The sequence below is a fragment of the Lepisosteus platostomus genome, chromosome 4 (genome assembly GCF_059453375.1).
Source record: "Lepisosteus platostomus isolate fLepPlt1 chromosome 4, fLepPlt1.hap1, whole genome shotgun sequence".
Lineage (NCBI taxonomy): Eukaryota > Metazoa > Chordata > Actinopteri > Semionotiformes > Lepisosteidae > Lepisosteus > Lepisosteus platostomus.
The window spans coordinates 43465791-43487940 of NC_142614.1; the positions used below are offsets into that span (position 1 = coordinate 43465791).

The 22150-nt window shown below is 37.6% G+C and overlaps 1 protein-coding gene across 3 annotated transcripts in view; it reads left to right on the forward strand.

Annotated features, from left to right (window-relative positions):
- Positions 1-22150, forward strand: part of arid3c (AT rich interactive domain 3C (BRIGHT-like)) — a 180377-nt gene that overhangs the window by 27116 nt on the left and 131111 nt on the right. For 2 of the 3 annotated variants that reach the window (XM_088629540.1, XM_088629541.1), the window contains 2 exons: positions 13758-13813; positions 14551-15237. In XM_088629540.1, coding sequence (XP_088485666.1) covers positions 13775-13813; positions 14551-15237 — 726 coding nt within the window. In that variant the 5' untranslated portion in view covers positions 13758-13774. Of the gene's footprint in view, positions 1-13502; positions 13814-14550; positions 15238-22150 lie in introns of those variants that run through there. The other variant, XM_088629539.1, reaches the window with a different exon arrangement.

Genomic DNA, 22150 nt, shown 5'->3' on the forward strand with positions numbered 1-22150 from the left:
AAAGATAAACGTTGGCAGGGGGGACGCTGTGTTTACTGTGGAGCCCTTGGTCATATCCGCACTTCATGTCCAGCCAAATGGTCCAAGCCATCTCCACACTCGCTTACCAGAAAAACTAAGGTCAGTAACACCCTCACTTACACGGCCTACTTCCGAGTCGTTCCTCCCTGCAATTCTTTCCTGGGGCAAAGGTCAACTTTCTCACCGCTTTTGTTGATTCATGTGCGGCCAGAAACCTTTTAGACTCCACTCTTGCCGAATCCTGGAATATCCCTCTGGTGCTCGTAACACCCCTGATCCGCATTCTAACTCTGGACAGGTCTCCCTTATCTCCCGGTCTTATTCAGTGGCAGACAATCCCAATCTCACTGCAAATCGGCGCTACGCATTTGGAAGAAATTCAGCGATCCACATTTCTCCTGCTCACAGAATGAATTATTAACCTCTACGCCCTCTACAGAACAGAATCCGAAGCATTAGAAACATACATTCAGGACTCCTTAAAGTCAGAATTTATACCACCCTCCACCTCTCCTGCCTCAGCCGAGTTTTTCTTTGTTGAAAAACGGCACCTTGAGACCCTGTATTGGGGTCTCAACGAAATTACAGTCAAGAACCGTTACCCCCTGCCTTTAATACCGGCAGCTTTGGAATCCGTGAGGGAATCCGTGAGGCGGGCCACCATTTTTACAAAACTCGATCTCCGTGGCATATATAATCTAATCCGCATCCAGGAGGGGGACGAGTGGAAAAAGCATTCATGACCACCCACAGCCACTACGAATATCAGGTAATGCCCTTTGGTCTGGTAAACGCCCCTGCTGTCTTCCAAAGCTTCATTAGTGACATATTCAGATATATTATTCAAAAATACCTTTTGGTCTATCTCGATGAAATCTTAATTTTTTCTCATAACCTGCAGGATCATGTCACCCACGTCCAAGAGGTTCTATCCCGTTCTAGGTCCTTAAACAAAATAAACTATACATCAAGCTTGGAAAAATGCATTTTCACACCTCTAAAGTACAATTTCTGGGATACATCCTTTCACCCCTTGGCGTTGAAATGGATTCTGCTAAGGTTACTGCCATCATGGACTGGCCAACCCCCAAGAATCTCAAGCAGATCCAACTCTTCTTAGGTTTTGCAAACTTCTACCGCAGTTTTATCCGCAATTTCACTTCTGTTGTCGCCCCCATTACCACTCTGATTCGATTGGGCCCTAATCAGGGCAAAAGGACTCCCCACGCGAACAAAGCTTTCCTCCACCTTAAGCATCTTTTTACCACTGTCCTGCTCCTTGGACACCCTGACCCCTCTCTACCCTTCATTGTTGAAGTAGAAGCTTCCAGCCATGGTGTGGACGCCGTCCTGTCACGATGTCATGGGGACAAGTCGACTCTCCATCCATGTACTTTTTTCCCAGAAGATTGTCCCCAGCCAAGATTAATTATGATGTGGGGAACCGAAAGCTACTCGCCATCAAGCTCGCTTTTGAGGAATGGAGACATTGGCTAGAGGGAGCCCAACATCCCTTCACCATCCTCATGGACCATAAGAATTTAGCTTACATCCAGTCTGAGAAATGGCTAAGCCCTTGCCTGGCCCGGAGGTCTCTATTCTTTTCTAGATTCCGCTTTTTCATCACATATCCAAGAACTTTAAGACCGAAGCTCTCTCCCACCTCCACCACCCCCCTGAATCAGAGAACAAGTCTGACCCCATTATCCCTCCTAGCAAGATCCTCTTGGCTGTCAGGTGAGACATTGAAGACCAAGTCAGACGCGCCCTGGTTGGTCAAACAGTTCCACCCCAATGCCCTCTGGACAAACTTTTTGTCTCTAACCCCATCCGCTCAGAAGTCCTTCAGTTGAGTGATGACTCCCACTTCGCCAGTCACCCTTGCTCTAAACGCACGTTGGAACTAATTTCTAGGGACTTTTGGTGGCCGTCCATAAAAACCGATGTCACCGAACACGTGCAGACTTGTGCCATATGTGCCAGGATTAAATCCCCTTGCACCAAGAAGGTAGGACTCCTGCAACCACTTCCCGTGCCCGAACGCCCCTGGTCACATATTTCTGTCGATTTCCTCACAAGCCTGCCCAGAAGCCAAGGTAAAACTGTTATAATGGTCATTGTAGACCGATTTTCCAAATCTGCTCATTTGGTTCCCCTTCCCGCTCTACCCTCTGCCCGGGAGATTGCTAAACTGTTTGTTCTCCATGTATTCAGACTCCATGGCATCCAAAAAGATGTGGTCACGGACAGGGGCCCTCAGTGTATATACAAGTTTTGGAGGGCCTTTTGCAGGTCCCTGGGATCCTCAGTTTCACTCACCTCAGGCTACCACCCAGAAGCTAATGGCCAGATGGAGAGAATAAATCAAAAGCTCCTGAAGTTCCTGACGGCTTACGTATCCGCAACCCAGGACGATTGGGTTTCTTTACTTCCCTGGGCTGAACACTCCCTGAACACTTCCTCTACTGGTATGTCTCCCTTCCATTGTTCCCTAGGATACCAGCCACTACTAATCCCGGATGCCCTCCCAGATACCGAGGTCCCATCTGTTCAAGAATACATCACCTCCCTCCAGAAACTTTGGAAAACCGCCAGACTAGCACTTCAGAAAACGACGCGACAGAAGACAGCAGCCGATTGGCCATTTCCCAGGCTCAGACAGGGACAATTTGTCTGGCTGTCCACTAGGAACTTACCCCTGCGTCAACCCTCAAGCAAGTTGGGACTTCGCTATATAGGCCCATTTTGAGTACTCACCCAGGTTCCGCCTTTCTCCTATTGTTTTGCTCTCCCTCTGACTCTGAAGATTAACCACTTTTCCATATCTCCCTCCTCAAGCCCTTCCACAGATCCTCACTCTCCAGACCACAACCACGTCCACCTCCTTCCCGGCTTGTTGACGGCCTCCCAGCCTTCACCATCAATAAAATTGTGGACACTTGTTGGCACAGAGGCTCCATACAATATCAAGTGGACTGGGAAGCATACAGCCCCAAGGAACAATCTTGGGTTCCCAAAAAAGATATTTTGGACCCCAGCCTCATTCAGGACTTTCATCGCGCTTTCCCAGATCACCCAGTTAGGGCATCAGCAGCCACCCGGTGGGGGGTATTGTCATGGCTTCCACTAATCACATACAAACTCCTTGCTCGGTATGGAGTTAATCCTCACAGCGCTCCCTTTGCTAACCTTCTTCGCCTTCACCTTCCTTGCTTCGTCTTTGGGAGAAATCCCGGCTGCTAGACTCATGTTTCCTTTTGACCACAAATCTTGGCTACGCTAAGCAGACCCGGCTTCTGCTCTCTGCTTAATCTCTCTCTATAACATCTTTTACTAAGCACCACAGAGGGTCCAATCCCCTTTGCTGAGACCTCCACTATCTTACGCATGTGACATTCATAATAAACAGCTCTTCGTATTTCATGCTTTTCCATTTCCAGAAATCATATTTGTTTATTAAAAAGAGTGGCTCATTAATGAATCTTTATCAATACTCTGTACTGGTAAATGACGGTAGGTATCATGGAATATTTGTCAGTCACATCAGATTACTGTACATATTAGCAAGACAGATGTACAGTATGCCAGTGGATAATTTCACAAATGCTAGATGCACCAAAAGTAAAACTGAAAATTAAGGTCCCCTATCAATCTAGATCTTTCCAGGAGTGATTTTCAAATATGTAGGTGCATATTGTTCCAAACAAAAGAAGGAATAATTCTATATGAGAAAATAAAGAACAAATGTAGTACTGTAAGTATCTCTTTATCTCATAAAGATAAAGAAGATATCTTTGGGGGAGATATTCATTTGAACAGAAAGCATCAGACTAGGGAAAGCAATAAACTTGACCATGGGATTAAGTTTAAACTGACCAACTGTCGTACTATGAGCATTAATCTAGTACTGACACCCAGATGAATATGAAAGGGGATCGGTGAAAACAGCAAAGCAAAGACTGGGTTGTATTTATTTGAAAATTATATACAAAATAATAAAAACATTAAGAAAAAAATAATATACTGTACATAATAAAATCTATAGAAATGCCATTTTATACAAGTAAGCCTAAAGAGCAAGTTTGAAAATGGGGACTCAGAAATCATTATTTCACAGGGAAGAGTTTTCCCTATTATTATTTTAATGAAGTGGCTACTGATAATTTACTCATCCTGAAAAGAGACACAAACACAAACCTACTGTACTTCAGCAAGAAGCTTCTGGGAGATAGTCTATAGCAGTTGATCGCTACTGGCACTTGATAACCTAGAACTGAGCTGTTCACCCTTGTTCCTGCGCTCCTGCTTTTTTATGGCAAAATGAGCAGCTTATGTAGTTAAACGCTATCTTTAAAAAATATGTATGGAACTGTCCAGTAAGACCTAAGCTGAAATGAAAGGCAGTTACAGCACCTCTCGAGAAGAATAAAATAGAAACCCTTGTCAATAGAGCTAATGGGGTGAGAGATTAAATTAAATTTGCCACTAGATGGCACCATTACATTCTATTTTCCTAATACTGTTACGTTTATTTTTTTAACTTGTAGTGTGCTTGCAACGTATGCTATTTAAAAAAATCATTATTAGGTACTGTGGAGCTCTACAATTAGTTATACATACCATCCATGATCGAATTTGAACACATACACAGTACTGTATGCTGCAACAATGGTATCGCGTTTGAGATTGTTCCTGTTTTGTAAGTTTTTCCTACACGTTATGGTTCCAAAATTCTCCAATCCTGATTCCACATTGCATTAAGCAGCTTTAACACATGAATTAGTCACATTAATTGATTTCCCAAACGCACCTTTGATCTCACCCATTGCATTTAACGTTTGGGTATCGCTAGAACGTCTGCATTTGCAGTAGCGTCTACCTTAAATATTTCTACTTACTGTTGGAGGCGTGCAATAAACTTTTCCTAAATACCTTTAACCATCAGCAATTTTTTTGTCTTTTAAAGTAAAGAGACAATATAGTTAAGTATTAAATAGTTACTACTATTCACTACTTAATGTATACATAAAAGCACCTCAATTTTTATGTAATGCAGAATGAGTAAAAATGCTCCTCAGTTTTCATCTGCATGTATTATGCTTTTGCCAGTTTAATACAGTGTCACCATACACAATGGTTTATAGTCATTAATTTCTGGGGGACAAACTGTATGTATCGGAAGAAACTGTATATCTGTGCTCATTTAGACAGCTCATTTACTAGAGAAAGGAGAGAGAGGTACAGTACTGTAAGTAGTGAAAGGGTATGAACAGCAGTGACCCATCTGGTTTGTTAACTCATAACCATCTAGTTTTGAGTCCAGAGCTAACCGCTCCTGTCAGCATCAGGTTATTCAGAATAGAAAATGGCATATCACACCTAAATTATAGTCCTATGAGACCTTTCTTTAAAGTGAATGCCTCAGGCTGTTATTAGTTTATTAAATGACGTACTGTCTCGGTACATCATTGTTCATTTCACAAAAGGGTCATAAGGTTTGAATAAAAGTTTTCGTTTGGGTCCTATAGGGCAGAGAAAGTAGCTGAGTTCTGGCGATGACAAGGAGAGCATGTTCTCTCTACACAGTCAAAGTAAAAGATATGTAAAATAATAAAAAAAATCAATTAAAATGTAAAATTTAAAGTAACCTAAAATTATTCTGAGTTATCTCTGGAATACAGTACCACACCAGGAAAGCTCTTGCCATTCATTGAAGAATTTACCCTCTTCCTACCTAATGCATAAAGAAGTGCTATCTATCAGTCATCAGTCAAATGTATAATTAGACAATATGGAGACAGCATCAGAAATATATATTTTTTAATCTAACTATAAATTTGTGGTTTGGAGTTCTGTACAATAACAAAGACTATGATGTAAGACTGCAAGGTTAAACTTGCCTGTGTAGTGTTACTCAAGGCCCACCCATGCTGTAAAACCCAGCTACACCCTTAGGGAGATATTTTAGCTTTTAAAAGAGGGACTTCACCCAGTTCCACTGCAACCTTTTGACCTTCTCTTTGTAAGACCCTGTTGGAATCATAGAAGATCGGGAGTGTTACAGAGAAATAAGAATTTGCTTAACTTCATATGGGATGAGAACATTTAAAGTTGTAAAGGTTTTTATGGGTCAAAGGTAGTCACTGGAGAGATATTATACCTGAAGAATGAGAAGACGAAAGATCCCGGCATAATAAAATCTACTTGTGGAATGTGTCAGAGTTTCAGAACAGGTCTGATTAATTTTAGGAATTCTTCTTAACAATCATCCCTGCTGAATCCTACTTATCAAACACAAGGACTGAAGAAATATGAGTGACCTCTTAAGATGCAGACAGGATGCTCTTTCAAGGAGCTGACCCTATTTAGAGAAGACTGGATAATTAATTAGGAAAGAGATTGAAACTTTTACCTGCCTGGCTAATATAACTTTAGCAAAGCGAGTCACTGGTGAAATGAAATGAGTGGTCTCAACAAAATCCACCCATACCCCTTTCCCCTCTAACCCCAACCCTCATAATCTGGAAAAACAATAACATCTCAGCACAGGGTCTCTCAATGCAGCCTCATGACAAGGTGGCAAAGACTGATAGGTGTGGAGACTGAAGGCAGTTCCTATATTGTCAGTCCCTGAACATTTGAGATATGGTGATTGAGGTGGCACACGGCGGCCACCTGTGTGATGGAGAAAAAATTCCCAGTATCGGGCTGCGTTTGGAACGAGTTTGGTGCATTCACGGACATTTTGAAAAGTATTCCAGTTCTTTTCATTTATGTGTATTTTGATTTTTTTTAACTGAAACACAATTATAACAAATACACAATCTATAGCACTGGGGAATTTCCTTTCCTTTAATGGGCAACATATCCAGAACACAATGGAAAATGTTTATTTTAAAGGATACATGTCAAAGCTTTTCATAAAGAAAATAATTTGAAATTAACACTAGAGACAAAAGGCATAGAATGATTTCAAAATAAAAAAAATAAAAATTGGATTTTGATGTTTGATTGGTCACATTTTTTTATTTTAATTGAGTCATATTTATTCTGTGAGCATTAAAAAGCAGAGATGATTAATTTAGAGTATTACCCATTCTGTAAATTGAGTTTATTTAATCAAATATTCAGCATAACTCAATGGAGATAAAATATGTCTGACATGGATATCATCTCACATTCTCTAGAATTAAATGCTTTTTAGTAATATAATAATAGCACATATATAAAGTATATAGGGGAGAGTACAATACTCTTCCTTCTTTATTGTTATTTATTCTCTTCCGTCTTTACTATTACTCTTCCTTCTTTATTGTTAACCCTACATTTGCTTATAACAGATAATTGTAAGAAATTATGGTATCAGTCTAATTGCAATGGTGTCTTAATGAATCCTACAAAGGCTGCATAGTGTGTGTACTGCTGCTGAGCATTTTAGGAAAGTTTTCAGTTTAATGCCTGTATAGTATTTAAAACAAACTAACATTGTGGTAAGAGGGCCCAGTATATTTATATACTGTACAAGTACATTTGGATAAACTGAAGAAGGCTCCTATCATTGCCTATCATTTACTTGGCAGTTTTGATTTGGTTTTACTGTACTGTATATATGTCTGATTTATTAAGTGTTTCTTGCACCTACAGTAGAATATAGTTTTAGAGTGTGCAAGAGAAGCGAAAATAAATATATTTGCAACAGAAAGAAAATATTTTTACAATTGAGTCTTTTTTAGTAAGCATTTCAGATACAGTAAAGCAGAAATGTCTTCTTGTCTTTTAACCATGACCACCTGGTGGCACTATGTCTAAATCCATGAAACTTAAATAGTGTTTTCTTTTGTGGACTTGTGAAAAGCTTTCTCAAGTTCCTTAAAGAATTATTCAACAAAACAATTAAACTCAAGTCTCACTTAAGTAATTCTTTAAGATCTGAATTTGTGCCACTTGTACATATAATTCAAGAGGATTATAAGTAGGGATTGATTAATGCTCCCATTGCACTGTTCCAATATAAAAAAACACCAGATATTTAAATGTGAGTTATTGGGGTCAGCAGTTAATAGGTCATTTCTTTGTGACTACACTGCTTTTAAAGATGGGAAGTTCAGAAATGTTACAGTAAAGTGAGGATTATACCACGCAGTGAATTAGCACCGTGTAACTGCTTGGGACATTTTTTATGACTAGTCAACAATAATGATCTTTGTCTTTACATGGCAGTGAGATTTTCTGGCGGCTTATAGTTAAGGCGACAATTCTATATTAAAGTTGCAGGCTCAGAGCCATTATATTTGTCCACTGTATGGTGAACTGGTACAGCTGAGCAATGATATGGAAAATAGTTAAACAACAATAGGTTCATAAGCCCTTCATCCTCCTTACATACACAAAAATAATTTGTTGCTTGAAAGGACATACAATTATCACAGAAAATAAGCAGGATCTAATGATTGATTTGCGATGTTGCAGCAATGTGTGCTCACATTAGATTAGGAGGTTTTGCCTATAGGTTCCTGTGTCCTGGATGGATCCTCACACAGATAAGGTTCCTTGAAGGGAAAACCTCCAAAGCAAGGAGAGACAAAATTGCCTGCCCCCAGAGGAACAACCCATTTACAAAATTGGATAAGGGACAGTGGAGAAATACAGTAACTAGATGAATTTCCTGGCTTGAATTTAGAGGACATTGGTTTGTTTGCTTTCTTGTATTATTTACATGCTTCAAGTGGAATAAAATAACGTCTATAAAAATGCATTACTATATACTGTAGGCAAATTATTAAAACCAGAATCGATTACTGTATTTGATATGAATCAAAATGGATAACAATGGTTATGTCAAGGAAACAATGTGACTTTGCTATTGTTGAATACTGTAAGTATAAAAGATTGTCCTTTAGAAAACCATTGTCTTAAAATTAAGAGTATTATACACATGAACACAAGAAAGAATGAATACACTGTGCATTAAATTTAACATTCTATGCAATTGTTCTCAAAGCAGAAGTTACAATTCCATGTTATTGGTACAGCCATGATGTTTTCCTGAGACATGAATGACTAGTGTCATCAAGGAAAAAAAGAGTCATCTATTATTTGTTGAAGAATATAAGATCCTTCAGAAATAAAACAGATTAAAATATTTACTCGTATTTACTAACATGGAAGATTAGGGTAAACGTTTTGATTCCTGTAATAATAAAACCTGCCGTCTTTGCTGGAGTATTGCAAATTCAGCCCTTGTTTTTCAATAACTTGATATCTGATGGCTCTCCAGATACTGAATTTAAAAATGACAGTTTCTTCAAAAGTTGATTGCGGCAATAATAATTTCAGTTCAGAATTTCAGCTTTAAAATGTCAGTTTTCAGCTTCAAACTGGGAATGCTAGCACAACTGAACTTTCTCTGAAAACTGAAATTTCTCTGCAAAAAGGATATTAAGGAATTGAAAATCCTTATGAATTCCTGGATGAAAGTGAGAACAGGATTTGACATTTAGGCTTATCATAACAACAAAAACATAGACTTTAATTTGGGACCTGTAACTTCAGATGGTCAGATGTGTAACTGCCATGATGGTCTTCAACCATGACTCATGGTTGCAGATGACCGATTGATGGTCCTCACAAGGAGATAAAACCTCTCATTAACTGTTGCAAGAGCTGTGTTAGGACTTCATAAACTTCCATAGAAAATCTGTTTAATCACAATTAGAAATTTGAAAAGGGATAGTGGTTGTAATGTGCTTTGCCTTTGCATTGGTCTATCATCTCGTTCAGGATGTATCTTGTTGCTTGCTGTAACAGTTACTATACTGTAGCAATACAACATTATTTACAAGTTTTATCAATACAAACAATACAAATTACTCTATTACACTATTGTTTTTGTTGTTGTTGTTGTTGTTGTTGTTGTTGTTGTTGTTGTAACAATATACAGTACTATACCATACTTTAATAATAAGAGCAGAACGTAAGCCTTTAGCATCACAAAACACTTTTCATAACAGGACATATTCATGACATGACATATAAAAGAAGATATTACTCATGCACACGATATTAAGTTGTACAAAACTGCGAAGGATGTTTTTAGATAAAGTCAGATTTATACAAGTTGGGGAGCACTGTATCTATAATCCCAAACATCAGAAAGCCTGGTTTCCTTTTTTCCTCTAGGCTCCTCAAAGGAATCATTTCACTGTCTGGAAGAACCAAGCAAGTACTGGTCAAATGGGAGCATCCCAGTTTTTGACTCGAGGTGCACAAACTGTTTTTTGAGAATTCACATCCTTCTTTTGAGTCTCAAAAAGCAGTCTTCTTTGATCTCTGTCAATCATATCTTTCACAATGAATCCTTGCATATGTGCTTGATGATCACTGACTTTTATTTCATATAAAATTGATATAAAACCTTATGGTTTCTTAATCGCAAGACCATAACATTTTTGTTTTTCACAGTGTTCTAGTATAACTAATTGAGAATGCATGTCTGTCTTGATTAATTTCTGTCTTTTCATTTCACTCAAAAAAGTTCTTCCCTTTTTTCATTAATCATACTGACAATTTGGTAGACTGTTCCAAAGTCAAGGTCTTTCATTTATTTAAAGAAAACATTTTTCTTTTTCTTTCAGTCTTATTTTTACTTTGACTTTCACCAATTCTAGAACTGAAATTACAGCCCCATGATTGTCCTTCTTGTGTGATATAAATGCTAAGAGATATCAGCTTTTTACTTATCATATCAAATCACTTTTTATTACCCTTACTTCCATTCATTTTATGCCCGTGGTAATTCACATCCTTAGATGTGTTAAGATTGCTTTCATTATGTAACTTTTAACCTTGTTACATGGCTAATAAATAGCATATGAATTTATTACCTCATCGAAAATCTTTAATTTTGTTTAATGCGCTGCAGGATTTACTTTTGGAGATTATGGTTTTGTATGCAGGTGTTGCGTATGAGGTCACCAGCTTTTTGGAGGTATTTACAATGAAACCATCTAGTAATAAATTTAATCTAGTAATATCTTGTGACTGACATAATGGATGTTCTACCTGATGTCTCTCGCCTTGCTTTCCTTCTGCTTCTTCAATATACAGGAATAAGGTTTGTGCATTTTGAAAACTTTTCAAAGTAACAATTGATTTACAGGGCATCAAAAAACCTCTGAAACAACTGGAAATACTAGCAGAACCTTTTTAAAAATATTTTTAATCATATTAAAAATAGTGATCTCACATTGATAACAGAAATCTGCTTTTACTGTATGCTGGTGTTACTTTTATTTCTCTCTATATAGTTCTCTTTATTTCTTTTTCAGCAAGAGGTATGTAGCCACTAAAAAGGGATGTAGGGTAAACTGTTATACTACACTATCATACAAAGAAATAAGACCAAAACAAATTACACTAAATGTATAAAGCATATGAGGCATTCAGTGATGATTTAAAACTCTGTTAATTATTTAGTTTCCATCTGGCAGGGCCCTGGTGTCTGTGTTGCAGTTTTGTTTATGTCTAGTTTCAAACGGGTGGAATAATAAATAGCACACAGCACCACTAAATTTCTGTGGACCTGAAAAAAATACTATTAGTATTGATGATATGTCAACATTGAAGAAATCATTCCTGTAGCAGTCACCCATGTTTGTTGTGCTTTACTCATTAAGACACAGCTGCATTGATGCTTTATTCACACACCAGGTTTGTTTAGGCTGCGGTGAACAACAGCAGGTAAAATATTCCCTTACCTGCAGTAGCACAATCCCGCAACATCCAAATGAAATTGGTTCCTTTTTGAGAAATCACCAATCATACAGCCAGCAATAATCAAGTTGCCTGAATGAGGGTTAGATTCCCCTGGTATCTGTCACCCATTTTATGATAACTGTTTCAAATGGGAATTTATTGCAAGTATGATCTGAGAGTCTGACAGTGATGAAAGACGGCATAGACTTAATCAATGGTTTATATATTATAATTTATCATTAAGACTTTTGTGGGTTTTCTATAGTAATACTTTTAATTATACAGTACTTTGCACACAAAATGCATGATAAGAGAGGAACTGGAATTTTACCAAAAACATAACTGATACGTTTCTTTCACTGTGAGTTGCACAAGTGAAAACTCTTATAGTTTTCTAATGTACATTAATTTTGACTTGATGCATTGCACTAATCAGACAAAAACTGATCCCGAAGAGCTTAAATTCAGCAATTATAGATCACTGTTAAAACATCAATTTATAAATGCTTCAAACTTTTTAGTTTTGACCACTTAAACAGCTGACGTGTCCCAGTAAGTATTTTAAGGATCATTTTAAATGAAACTGCAAACTTTGTAGTACAGTATATGGCTCAAGGACGACTGTTGGCCATTCCTGTAGCCAGTTAGCTTACTAAATGGAAGAAACCTCACCCTAAGTCTTTAAAAATTTACAAATTGCTAATTTAAGTATGATCTATATAATCTGTAGGATGGTAGCTCTCCGAAACCCCTACTCTAGAGGGAAGAGGTTAACTTTCCTCATGTATTAATGCATACTTCACAAAATAGCTTAATGGTCAGGTGTTGGATTTTTCTCTTCACAAAAACAATATAAAGCAGCATCATACTATGAACAGTTTAGTGTCTATAGTAAAATCACTACTTGCACAGCAGGTCTTTGGAATCTTCATCATACAAATTCTGAACTGTAATATTGTTGTTTTCATTACACTGAGACATACAAAAGGGCACAATTTATTTGTAAAGGAACAAATGTTCTTATCCTCAAATTATTCCTTGGAATTCCTTGGAACTACTGTACATACAAAAAGACAGGAAAAGGAACATTATTCACTTGATCAAGACCGTCGGGATTCAGTTCAGTGTAAAAATATTATAAGAAAGTCCTTCCATGTACTAAAAGTTTTAGTTTTAGTTAGTTTGGAGGCTGATGAGTATTGATATAGTGTATTTATTTGTTTTTATGAGTTAGTGCTTTGGTGATTGTCTGTAAGGTTGCTAAACTAGCTGAAGAAAACTTTGTGAACTCTTATATTAATAATTATGACCAGTCCAATGCGAGTTGATACTCTTGCGAGTAGTCAGTCACATCTGATTAATCTGTTTAAAATACTTTTCTCTTGTGAAGGTGATAGGTGTGATAAGATTATTCTCCAGTATTTAGTAAAATTGATTGCTTGACTAAATATATGCCGGTATACTGTACATGTTGGCAAGCATTTACCTTACCTCTAATACACTTTCATCAAAATCTCACGTTTTCGTTTGTAATTTCGTAATTTATTTGTGCGTGTTTACTTAATCTAAAATTAATTCGATCAGGGGTTCCATAAAATAATTTCGTATAGAACATTTCAAAGTAACAAGACCCTCCCCTGTCATTACTAAGCTATCGGGTACTGTATTCTGCTATCCGAGCTCCCTCTTTCTGGTTGTTAAACTGTATTTCCCTGGCTGTCAGTAGACCCTGCCCTCTCTATTTATCACTCTATTGACGTGTTGTTAGCAAATGTGAGCAGAAGGGCTGATCTCTCGCTGAAGAGGTCATTCTGGCTTTGACTACCACTTGTTGCCAAAACCTTCGGGGCTTCAAGAATCACCACATATTCAGATTGCAAACAATTTATTCGACTGGTCTCAATGTACAAAAGGGAATACACTCGCATCTAACTTTCCCCCCCGAAAGGAATACTATCATACTATTTAATATTGCGTTTCAGACACCGGCAGAAGAAGCATGGTTGATAACACCAGCATTGCAACAAAATCTGCTTTGGTAAGCATTTTGTTTAGATTTTATGCTTTTATATCTTCATTACGAATTAAATAAAAATGTAGACTATCGAGTGTTACAATATTATGTATTTTTGCATACTCGTGATAAAGTTTCATAAACACGTTTCAAGTAAAATACGCAAATATATCTCCTAATATTTTAAAGTTTGGAATGTATTTAATTGATCTTTATTAAACGAACCACATGGCGTTAAACAACATTCACTGTACGTTGACAAAAACGCCAATTTTTCTTGTAATGCAAAAATGCCAAATGTTACTTGTTTATTAATCATATTGCCACACTACAAACAACATTATTAATGCTGTTTTCTGAGTGTAATACGAATTCTAAACTTCTAAAAAAGTTTTTAAAGAAGCTATTAGGGTATCAGCGTAATAGTTTAGGTCAAGCGGCTCTACAGTATGTAGTTACTAAAATCACTACCTGTTGGGAAAATATCACGGACATAATCAGATATAATTTCATCATGTGATTATCAGTTGTTTTAGGAAAAAACAAAAGACTAAAACTAGACAATGACAACAATGACCATAGTGAAATATTTCCGTTTAGAGCATGTCTTTTTCCGGCGCTCTATTCATTGCTTCCAGAGCTCTTCTTTAAGGGCTTTTCCACTCTTTAGTTTTTTTCTTTTTTTTTCCACAAGCCACTTAAAGGTAGTCTTCAACTACCCTCGATTCAGATCTGATCTCTTGTCTTTTCGCCCTGTCTAGCAAGCTGCTTTCTCTTCAGCGAACACCCTTCCCCTGTTGGTATCTACTGCCTCTGCTCACAGCCACTTCTCCGGCTCGCAGTCTCATCAGCCCAGCGGCGGCATGAAGCTGGAGGCGGTCATGGAAAATCTCCAGCGACAGCAAGCAGCACGACTAGCGCTGGAAGAGAAGCTCCGGCAAGCAGAGAAGGAAAAAGAGATAAGATCCATGGTGGAGACACAGATCCAACAACAGCAAGCCATAGCTTTCCGTCACTACCAGGCAGCAGTCCGTGGCTCATTCGCCGCAGGACTACCTGATCCTTGCTCGGCTTCAAGCACGGCAGAGCGACCGCAGCCCCACCATGCAGTGCAGAGGCAGGCAGACCCGGCTGAAGACTCGGATATGGACGATGAACTGGAGGGTGATCGCGGGATGGAAGATGAAGATCGGGACCTAGAAGAAGATGAACTGGAAGATGAAGGTGTCGTGGATGAAGACATGGAAGGGGACTTGACTCACTTTCAGCCTCTCCACCCGATACAAGCAGCACCGGGACAGTCACCGAAGGCAGCCGCAGCGCATACGCTGTCCAGAGTCGGACAGTCTCAGTATCCCACTCCGGGACAGTCTGAATCTCCCGGTGGACTGTCACAGCAGGGACAATCACAGCACCACGAATGGACTTACGAGGAACAGTTCAAACAGGTAAGGCTAACCTCATTCATTAACACTGACTAGGGGAAGTTTAAAACAGCTTTCTATCGGTGTCGAGCGTCTGTAATTTTCCAAACATACAGTATATACTGTAGATGTCTGTAATACATATTATTTTGTAGCATGTGTAGCTGTGTTGAGTAGATTCGTACACGCTTCATACATTATTACAATGAGCAGGCCAGCTGCTCTCGCTGGAGCTGTGGAAGAATTTGTGAACTTGTGTGACTATGGGCAGCGCTTTATGGTTACAGTACACTGAATTACTTAGATCTCCGGATTCACAGCAAGAACGATCACCTTCGACTTGCGAGGGTTACCAGGACAGAGAGATGCATGCGTGTGCTGTACTTTGCTGTTTTCTTCACATTTTGGTCTTAGGACTTTAAATAAGTTAAGGAGGTTGTATCTTTCTATTTGCATTATTTCCAATACTCGGGTTATAAAATAGTAAAACTTTAATACAGTATAATCTAGTTTAGCCAAGGTCACAAGATAGCACTAAGCCTTTTTGCCAATAAAGTTGGTGCACAAAGGAAAACTTTAGAGTTGCTGTTTCAAAATGCATACTGTCATGCAAATTGTTAATTAATTATTGTCCAATGAGAAAGCGCGCACGATAACTTTACAATGGTGAAATATGAGCTAGCTATAGTTATTTGTTTTAATTTCCTATCGAATATAGCTAGTCACACTATAATAAAATACAATTTATTTACCTTTAACCATGCTTTTTTATTAATTGTATCCTTGGATACACCAGAAATGATGACGTCTGCCCCTCAGTGGCCTCATGAAATGTGGAACAAGCAGTGATGTTAAACGTGTACGTGTATTTCTTGACATAATTTATTTTGTAGATGGTGCGCAATTTATATTCATATTTGTTTTAAAAAGACACACAACAACGTAATAAAAAGCGTTTGACATTTGTTACGAACCAGAACATATCGTCATGTACATCTGAATAGGTTAATGCTTTGACACGGAACATTTCACATTTATTTGTACACCTACGCGAAGGCGTAGTTTTAAATTCAGCGTTGAATAGTTTTTGTCTGTTGTAAATTGTTTGCATATGTTAGTTTCAATCAACATAGGTTTTAGCCTTGTGTTTCATACAAAGCCTCCAGGACAAGTAATTGTGCAGATTAACTGGTTGTATATCCCGGATTAAATTGAATTGGGTTATTAATGAAATTTCTTATTTCAGGAGGCGATAAAATGCAGCCAACACTTTCTGAAATGTCTGGCTTGATCCGTTCAATGCATGGCAGACTGATATTTTCATTTTCAGATTTCAGGTATATGTTATTATACACTCTTCACATTACACCATATGTAATAGAAATTGAATTATTTACATTAATTATTACAATTTTTGATCCTTTTAAAATGTGTTATTTCAAGATTGTATAATCTAATAGGTATCATGTTTTTTTGTTCTTTGCTGTGTATGTTCGTCTTTCCTCGGATAAACATCCTGATTATTACATTTAGAGATACACTTGTTCTTACACAAGTAGCAAATATGCAAACACTCGATTATTTATTAGATGTAGTTTAGATGCATTATTACATGCAATAATTAGAATCTAGTAGCCGGTAGTGCTTAATGTGCTTAAAGGCCATGGGAAAAAACAACTAACAATAAACTAGACATGAGGCTGCTACATCAATGCCTTCGCGTTTTTCAACAACACAAAATCCTTACTGCTCTTGTACATATTGTTGTAAATATTGATCTAATATTTGATTTTAATGTATTGATGAAAGAGGGCACAAATGGCAGAATAATAATCTCTTCTGTGTAATTTTAGCGCAACTCCATCGGACTGCTGACCTCAGCGGTTTATATTTTAAATATATTATTTAAATCAAGATTTTTTTACGAAACACATTTTTTCTTCTTAATAAAGTATCAAGCTGTTAGAAAGGTGGGGGTTCTTTATGTTAGACATCGGCGTACAAAGCACCACACTTTACTTGATTGCAAGTCTGCATTTAAAAGTTTTGACCCGATGAAAATTATGAAAACATAAGCCTAAAACATTCACAACTATTTGTTAATAAACATTCTCTGTGGATAATACAGGATAATGCATTTTATCGTGTTTAACGGAAATATTAAGTGATCATTCTGTCATGGAAACTACAACATAAATTTTGGCCAGGCTTGGTTATTTGGAGCTATTTGGAATATATTTCCTGATGGTTTTCTTAACGTACAGTACGTTTTTGATTGATGGTATCTTTTTATTATTCAAATGCAAAATAATTTTAAATTACTTTCATCTAGGATCTTTTTAAGATTGCTATAAAACTGTATAAATATCTATACAATACTGTACATTTTGATATCTAAGCGAATACTGTATTATCTTTATTTACAGTACATTGGAGTATAAAATACTGAAATACTGAAGCCAATTATTTAAGATTTGGAACCAGCTGTTTACTAAAGCATGACAATCATATTAACTTTGTTTTTTTACAATTGTACTGTTGAAATGCTCAAAGACATAAAAAGAGAGTCTAGGATAAATATTGGTTTGGCAGACGGAATGGCGCCAGTTGCCTAAGTATGTTTTAAAGTTGCAGAACTAAACCACATTTAAAGGCAATAAATTAAACACTGGAAATAGAAACAAGATGTGGCTTTATATGAAAATATTAAACCATCCTTGAACTGTCAATAACTTTATTGAAATTAATGGTCACAAATGAACTTGTATGTTCTGTAGTGAATTTGTACAGTACATAAAGCTATCTGTAAACGCATGTATTCTTAAACCATGTTTAGTATTAATCATCCATTTCCTGGAGCAAAACAAGCTATATAAAAAAATTAAAATGAATTGTATTCATGGTTTAAATGTATGAAATCAAAATAACTAAGCTCCAAATTATATTACCATATTAAGTTATCACTTATAATGTGCACTATAGTCTGTTTGAAGCTTTAGGGTCTCAATTCTCAATACAGTGCAACCTTTAAGATACGCTTAAAAAAACTCAAGATGCAATAAATGTCTAAAGTTAAACTCTAAATCTTCAGGATATACTGCAAAGTTATATACATATACAGCAAAATTAAAGTTTTGGCAAAATTAATTATTTTCTTTTTAAGACTTCTGGATAAATGTTTTGTTGTATTTCGAGAAATAAAAAACATTAATCCAATGAAAAAAAGTAGCACCCAAGCACACTTGGGTGATGTTCCAGACAAATACTACATACAGTATTTTAAAGGACTGGGATTGAAAACCTCCCATTTTTAATATTGGAAGGCAATACTCCCATTTAAGGAGCTGAAGTGATTTGAGTTTTGGGTTATCTTGTGTGGTCTGGGGGATTTTATTACAGATGGGCTTTGTTTTGGTTGTAATTGCGCTGTCACAGAAAAGGAAGACGTGGGGAATTGGCAAAGGTGCAGGGGATTGGGCCTGGTGACATTCCAGTCTGGCTGCCACCCAAAAATACAGGGATCTCCCTCTCTGACTGAGTGAGTAGGCAGGCAGCCAAACTGTTACAAAGCAGAAACAAATCACACAGCAGCACAGGCAGATGCTACAGCTGTACAGTAGGAAACAAAAGCCCAATGGGCAGCGATTTAATAGCTGTTATCCTTTTATTTCCTGGCGCACAAATTACTTTAAACAATACGAACTCTTGAAAGTGTTCTGTAATCATACAGCACAAGATAAATCAGGTTAATGGGACAAGAGCCTATGCAACATAACTGTTTTGCTTCGGAAATACTCACGTATGTGTATACTGTATTGTACATCTCAAAACCCCGAAGCAGACATTTTTGTCAATCAGATCTGCAGGTCAGTTTGCAGTTTAGGTTGAAACATATTAAACATTGCTAAATGTAATCCTGACCATTTCGAGTGAACATAGTTTAGTTTTCAAATTGCACTTGATTGTTTTGTCTCTTTGATGCCCTTGTTATTGTAAAGAGCATTGTCTAGGCTTACACTGAAATGTGCACTGTGACATAAACGTGTTTTCAATCTCTTATCTGCATAGTAATGCTGGAGAGAACAGTTTGCTAGGCTCTGACATTGCTTTGTTTTAGCAGAAAGACAGTTGGTGTCAGTGGCTTTTAATTTAAGTACTGATCAGGCAGCACATAATGCAAACTATGGCAATTCATTTGTCCCCTACACAGCACCTGTCTTCATAATAAACACAAAATAATACTGACAGTTCCACAGTGGCCTGAGATAAATCCCATTTTAATCACCCCTTTGGATAACATATCAACTGTTCCAATAAAATTCTATTTATGTTTTCTCCCCATGGAAAGTAATCCCCTTTTCATTGCTATCAGTTCTTCCTGGACATTTGTCTGGGGATTGAATTTGAGCACTCTGCTGCTCCCCTGCTCTTGCAGCAGTGTTTTGCAAACATGAAAACGCACAGAATGACTTTTTCCCATAACAAGTCATTTACTTAGCAACTGACGTGGGGGATGGGTACAGTGTTCCAATGCATGGTTTCACTCAAGAAACCTCAATTAAGCAATTCCACTTTTTTTTTCTTCTTTCCTAGCTAAAATAATCTTTCCATTTCAAACAAAGTCTAAGATTATTAGGAAAGGGCTATACATCATCTTTTGCTAATGTCATAACAGAGCTGCATTGTACAAACAAGAAGTAATAACGGTGCCTGATGTTTTGTGTGAATGCTGTGGGAGCGGTGTGGCTTTGCTTATTATCAATGATGTTTCAAAATAAGTTGCAGTGTGGTAATCTGTGTTTAAAATGCTCACAATAAAATAGGCGTTGCTAAAGAAGGAGGAAATGAAGCAACTGTAAAACCTTGGAAGAGAGTTACTATGGCCAACACCAGGAAAGTAAAAAATGTTGTGGTCAAACACGTTTTGCATTCAGACTAGATCCAAATATCTTGTTTCATTGCAAGGCCACTCCTTTCCTTAGGGCCTGATCTGGTTCATGAACTAAAGGTTAAAGTGTGCTACTTTGAAAAAAATATTTTATGTACATAGGACGCAGTTTCACAAACAGAAGCTTTCAAAAACGATTAAGGGACTGATATGCAGAGATATTTTTAAAGGTCTATTTAGAGAGGGCTCAAATGACCCCCACCTCCTCAATTTATGTTCCCGAACCTGTCAATGAATTAAAAGTCCTCCCAGCACTTTGAAATGGACACTTGTTCCTGTGGACTTCACTTTTCTAATTCAAAAAATTTTTTTTCTTAATGTGAGAGTTTTGCAGGGTTTTTTTTCCCTTTCACTCCCCGATCATGCAGTTTGGGTGTATGTTTCGCTTGAGATCCATTAAGTCACACAGCATGGAGTCCCATGAAGCTAAAACATATGCATGAAGTAAATTCTCCATATGGCAGGGAGCTTGATTTCAGTCAGCATCAGGGGGCTTAGTGGAGTCTATATAGGCGTTTGACAGCTGCACTTCAGTTTTAGCTCTGCTTTGGTATTAGAAGAATTTAATAGCATGCTGAATTCTATCACCATGCTACTACTTTTATATTAGTGGTGCTACAGTGCCAGCTCAAATTGTAGCTATGAAAGATGGGCAAAGTGGTGAACGTGGAGGTGGGGGTTGGAGAGTGTCAGGGTATTAAATTTTAATGCTGTGTTTGCTGAAGCTTCACTCTTCACTTGAGCTGTGCTGGAGAAAGTATGCCAAGAACGTTCTCCATAACTCAAGCAAGAACTGGTAATAAACTGGCTATGTGGAACAGCACAATACACTATTCACTATTCAAGGGGCATGTTTTCTCTACAAATGACCCTTTTTCATTAAGGCAGTGGTAGGCTAACTTGTTTAAACACTGTCCCTGATGTGGGTGTTAAATTTTAATTACGTTGCCCTGGAATTTTTGCAGCTGCCTGCAAAAGTGGCTTTATTCGCAACGTCTGACCAGTTGGCAGATTATAACATTACAGGCTATGTTTTTTTCTCTGTCGTTCACAGGATCTGCTGTTATGCATTATTCCTGAAGATTAAAATAATACTTTATTTTGGCCCTCCCACCTTATTGCTTCTCACTGGAATTACAACAGATTGGTTTTACCACCATGGGTCATTTGCAGATACAATTTACTTAGACCAGCACAGCTGAGACTTCTCAAATCATTTTCTGGGGGTCCCCAGGGGGATACCACTTGGAGCAGTCAGGTAGAAGAATGAAAAGTTATTTGACACAGCTCATACAGTGCATGACTGGTTAAGCTGTTTTAAAGCTAGGGATTTCAGTTCCTGGTACAAATAATCTACCTGTGCTTAATATTGAGTGGTAAATCTGTATTCTTATTAAAATATTGGACTGGTATGAAGCAGTTTTCCCACAAGGGACGCTGTTGAAGCTAATACAGTGTGTGCACATCACGTGTTTAGTCAACTAGAAAGAGCTGAAAAGCATTGCATTTTAGGCCTGAATTCACTCATTCAACAGTCTAACATTAGACTAACACAACCTGTAAAAGAAAACAGAGCAGCAGTGTGGCTTTGTTTTATTTCAAGGGACGTCTGGCTGGTGTCAAAAAGCAGTATTTTATATAGCTTATCACAGTCGCAGCATGGATGGGGTAGCAGTTTGGATTAGTGTTTAGGATTTCGTACCTACTGTATAAGGTTGTCGATTCAGATCTCAGCTGAAGTATTGCAGTTGTGCTCTTGAGTAAGATACTCTCAGGTTGCTTTAGTCAAATCTATAAATGGGTGCTCAAAAGGTTGTCATTGTAAATAAAGAATTTGTTCTCAATTAACTTATCTGATTAAATAAATTATTGTTACCTCAAGGGGCTTTAGACCTGGAATGTAACTGTGTAGTGTGAGCAATGCGTTTCGATAAACTACAAAGCTGTATTGATTATATTTTGGGGTTTTTTTTAAGGTTGCAACAAACC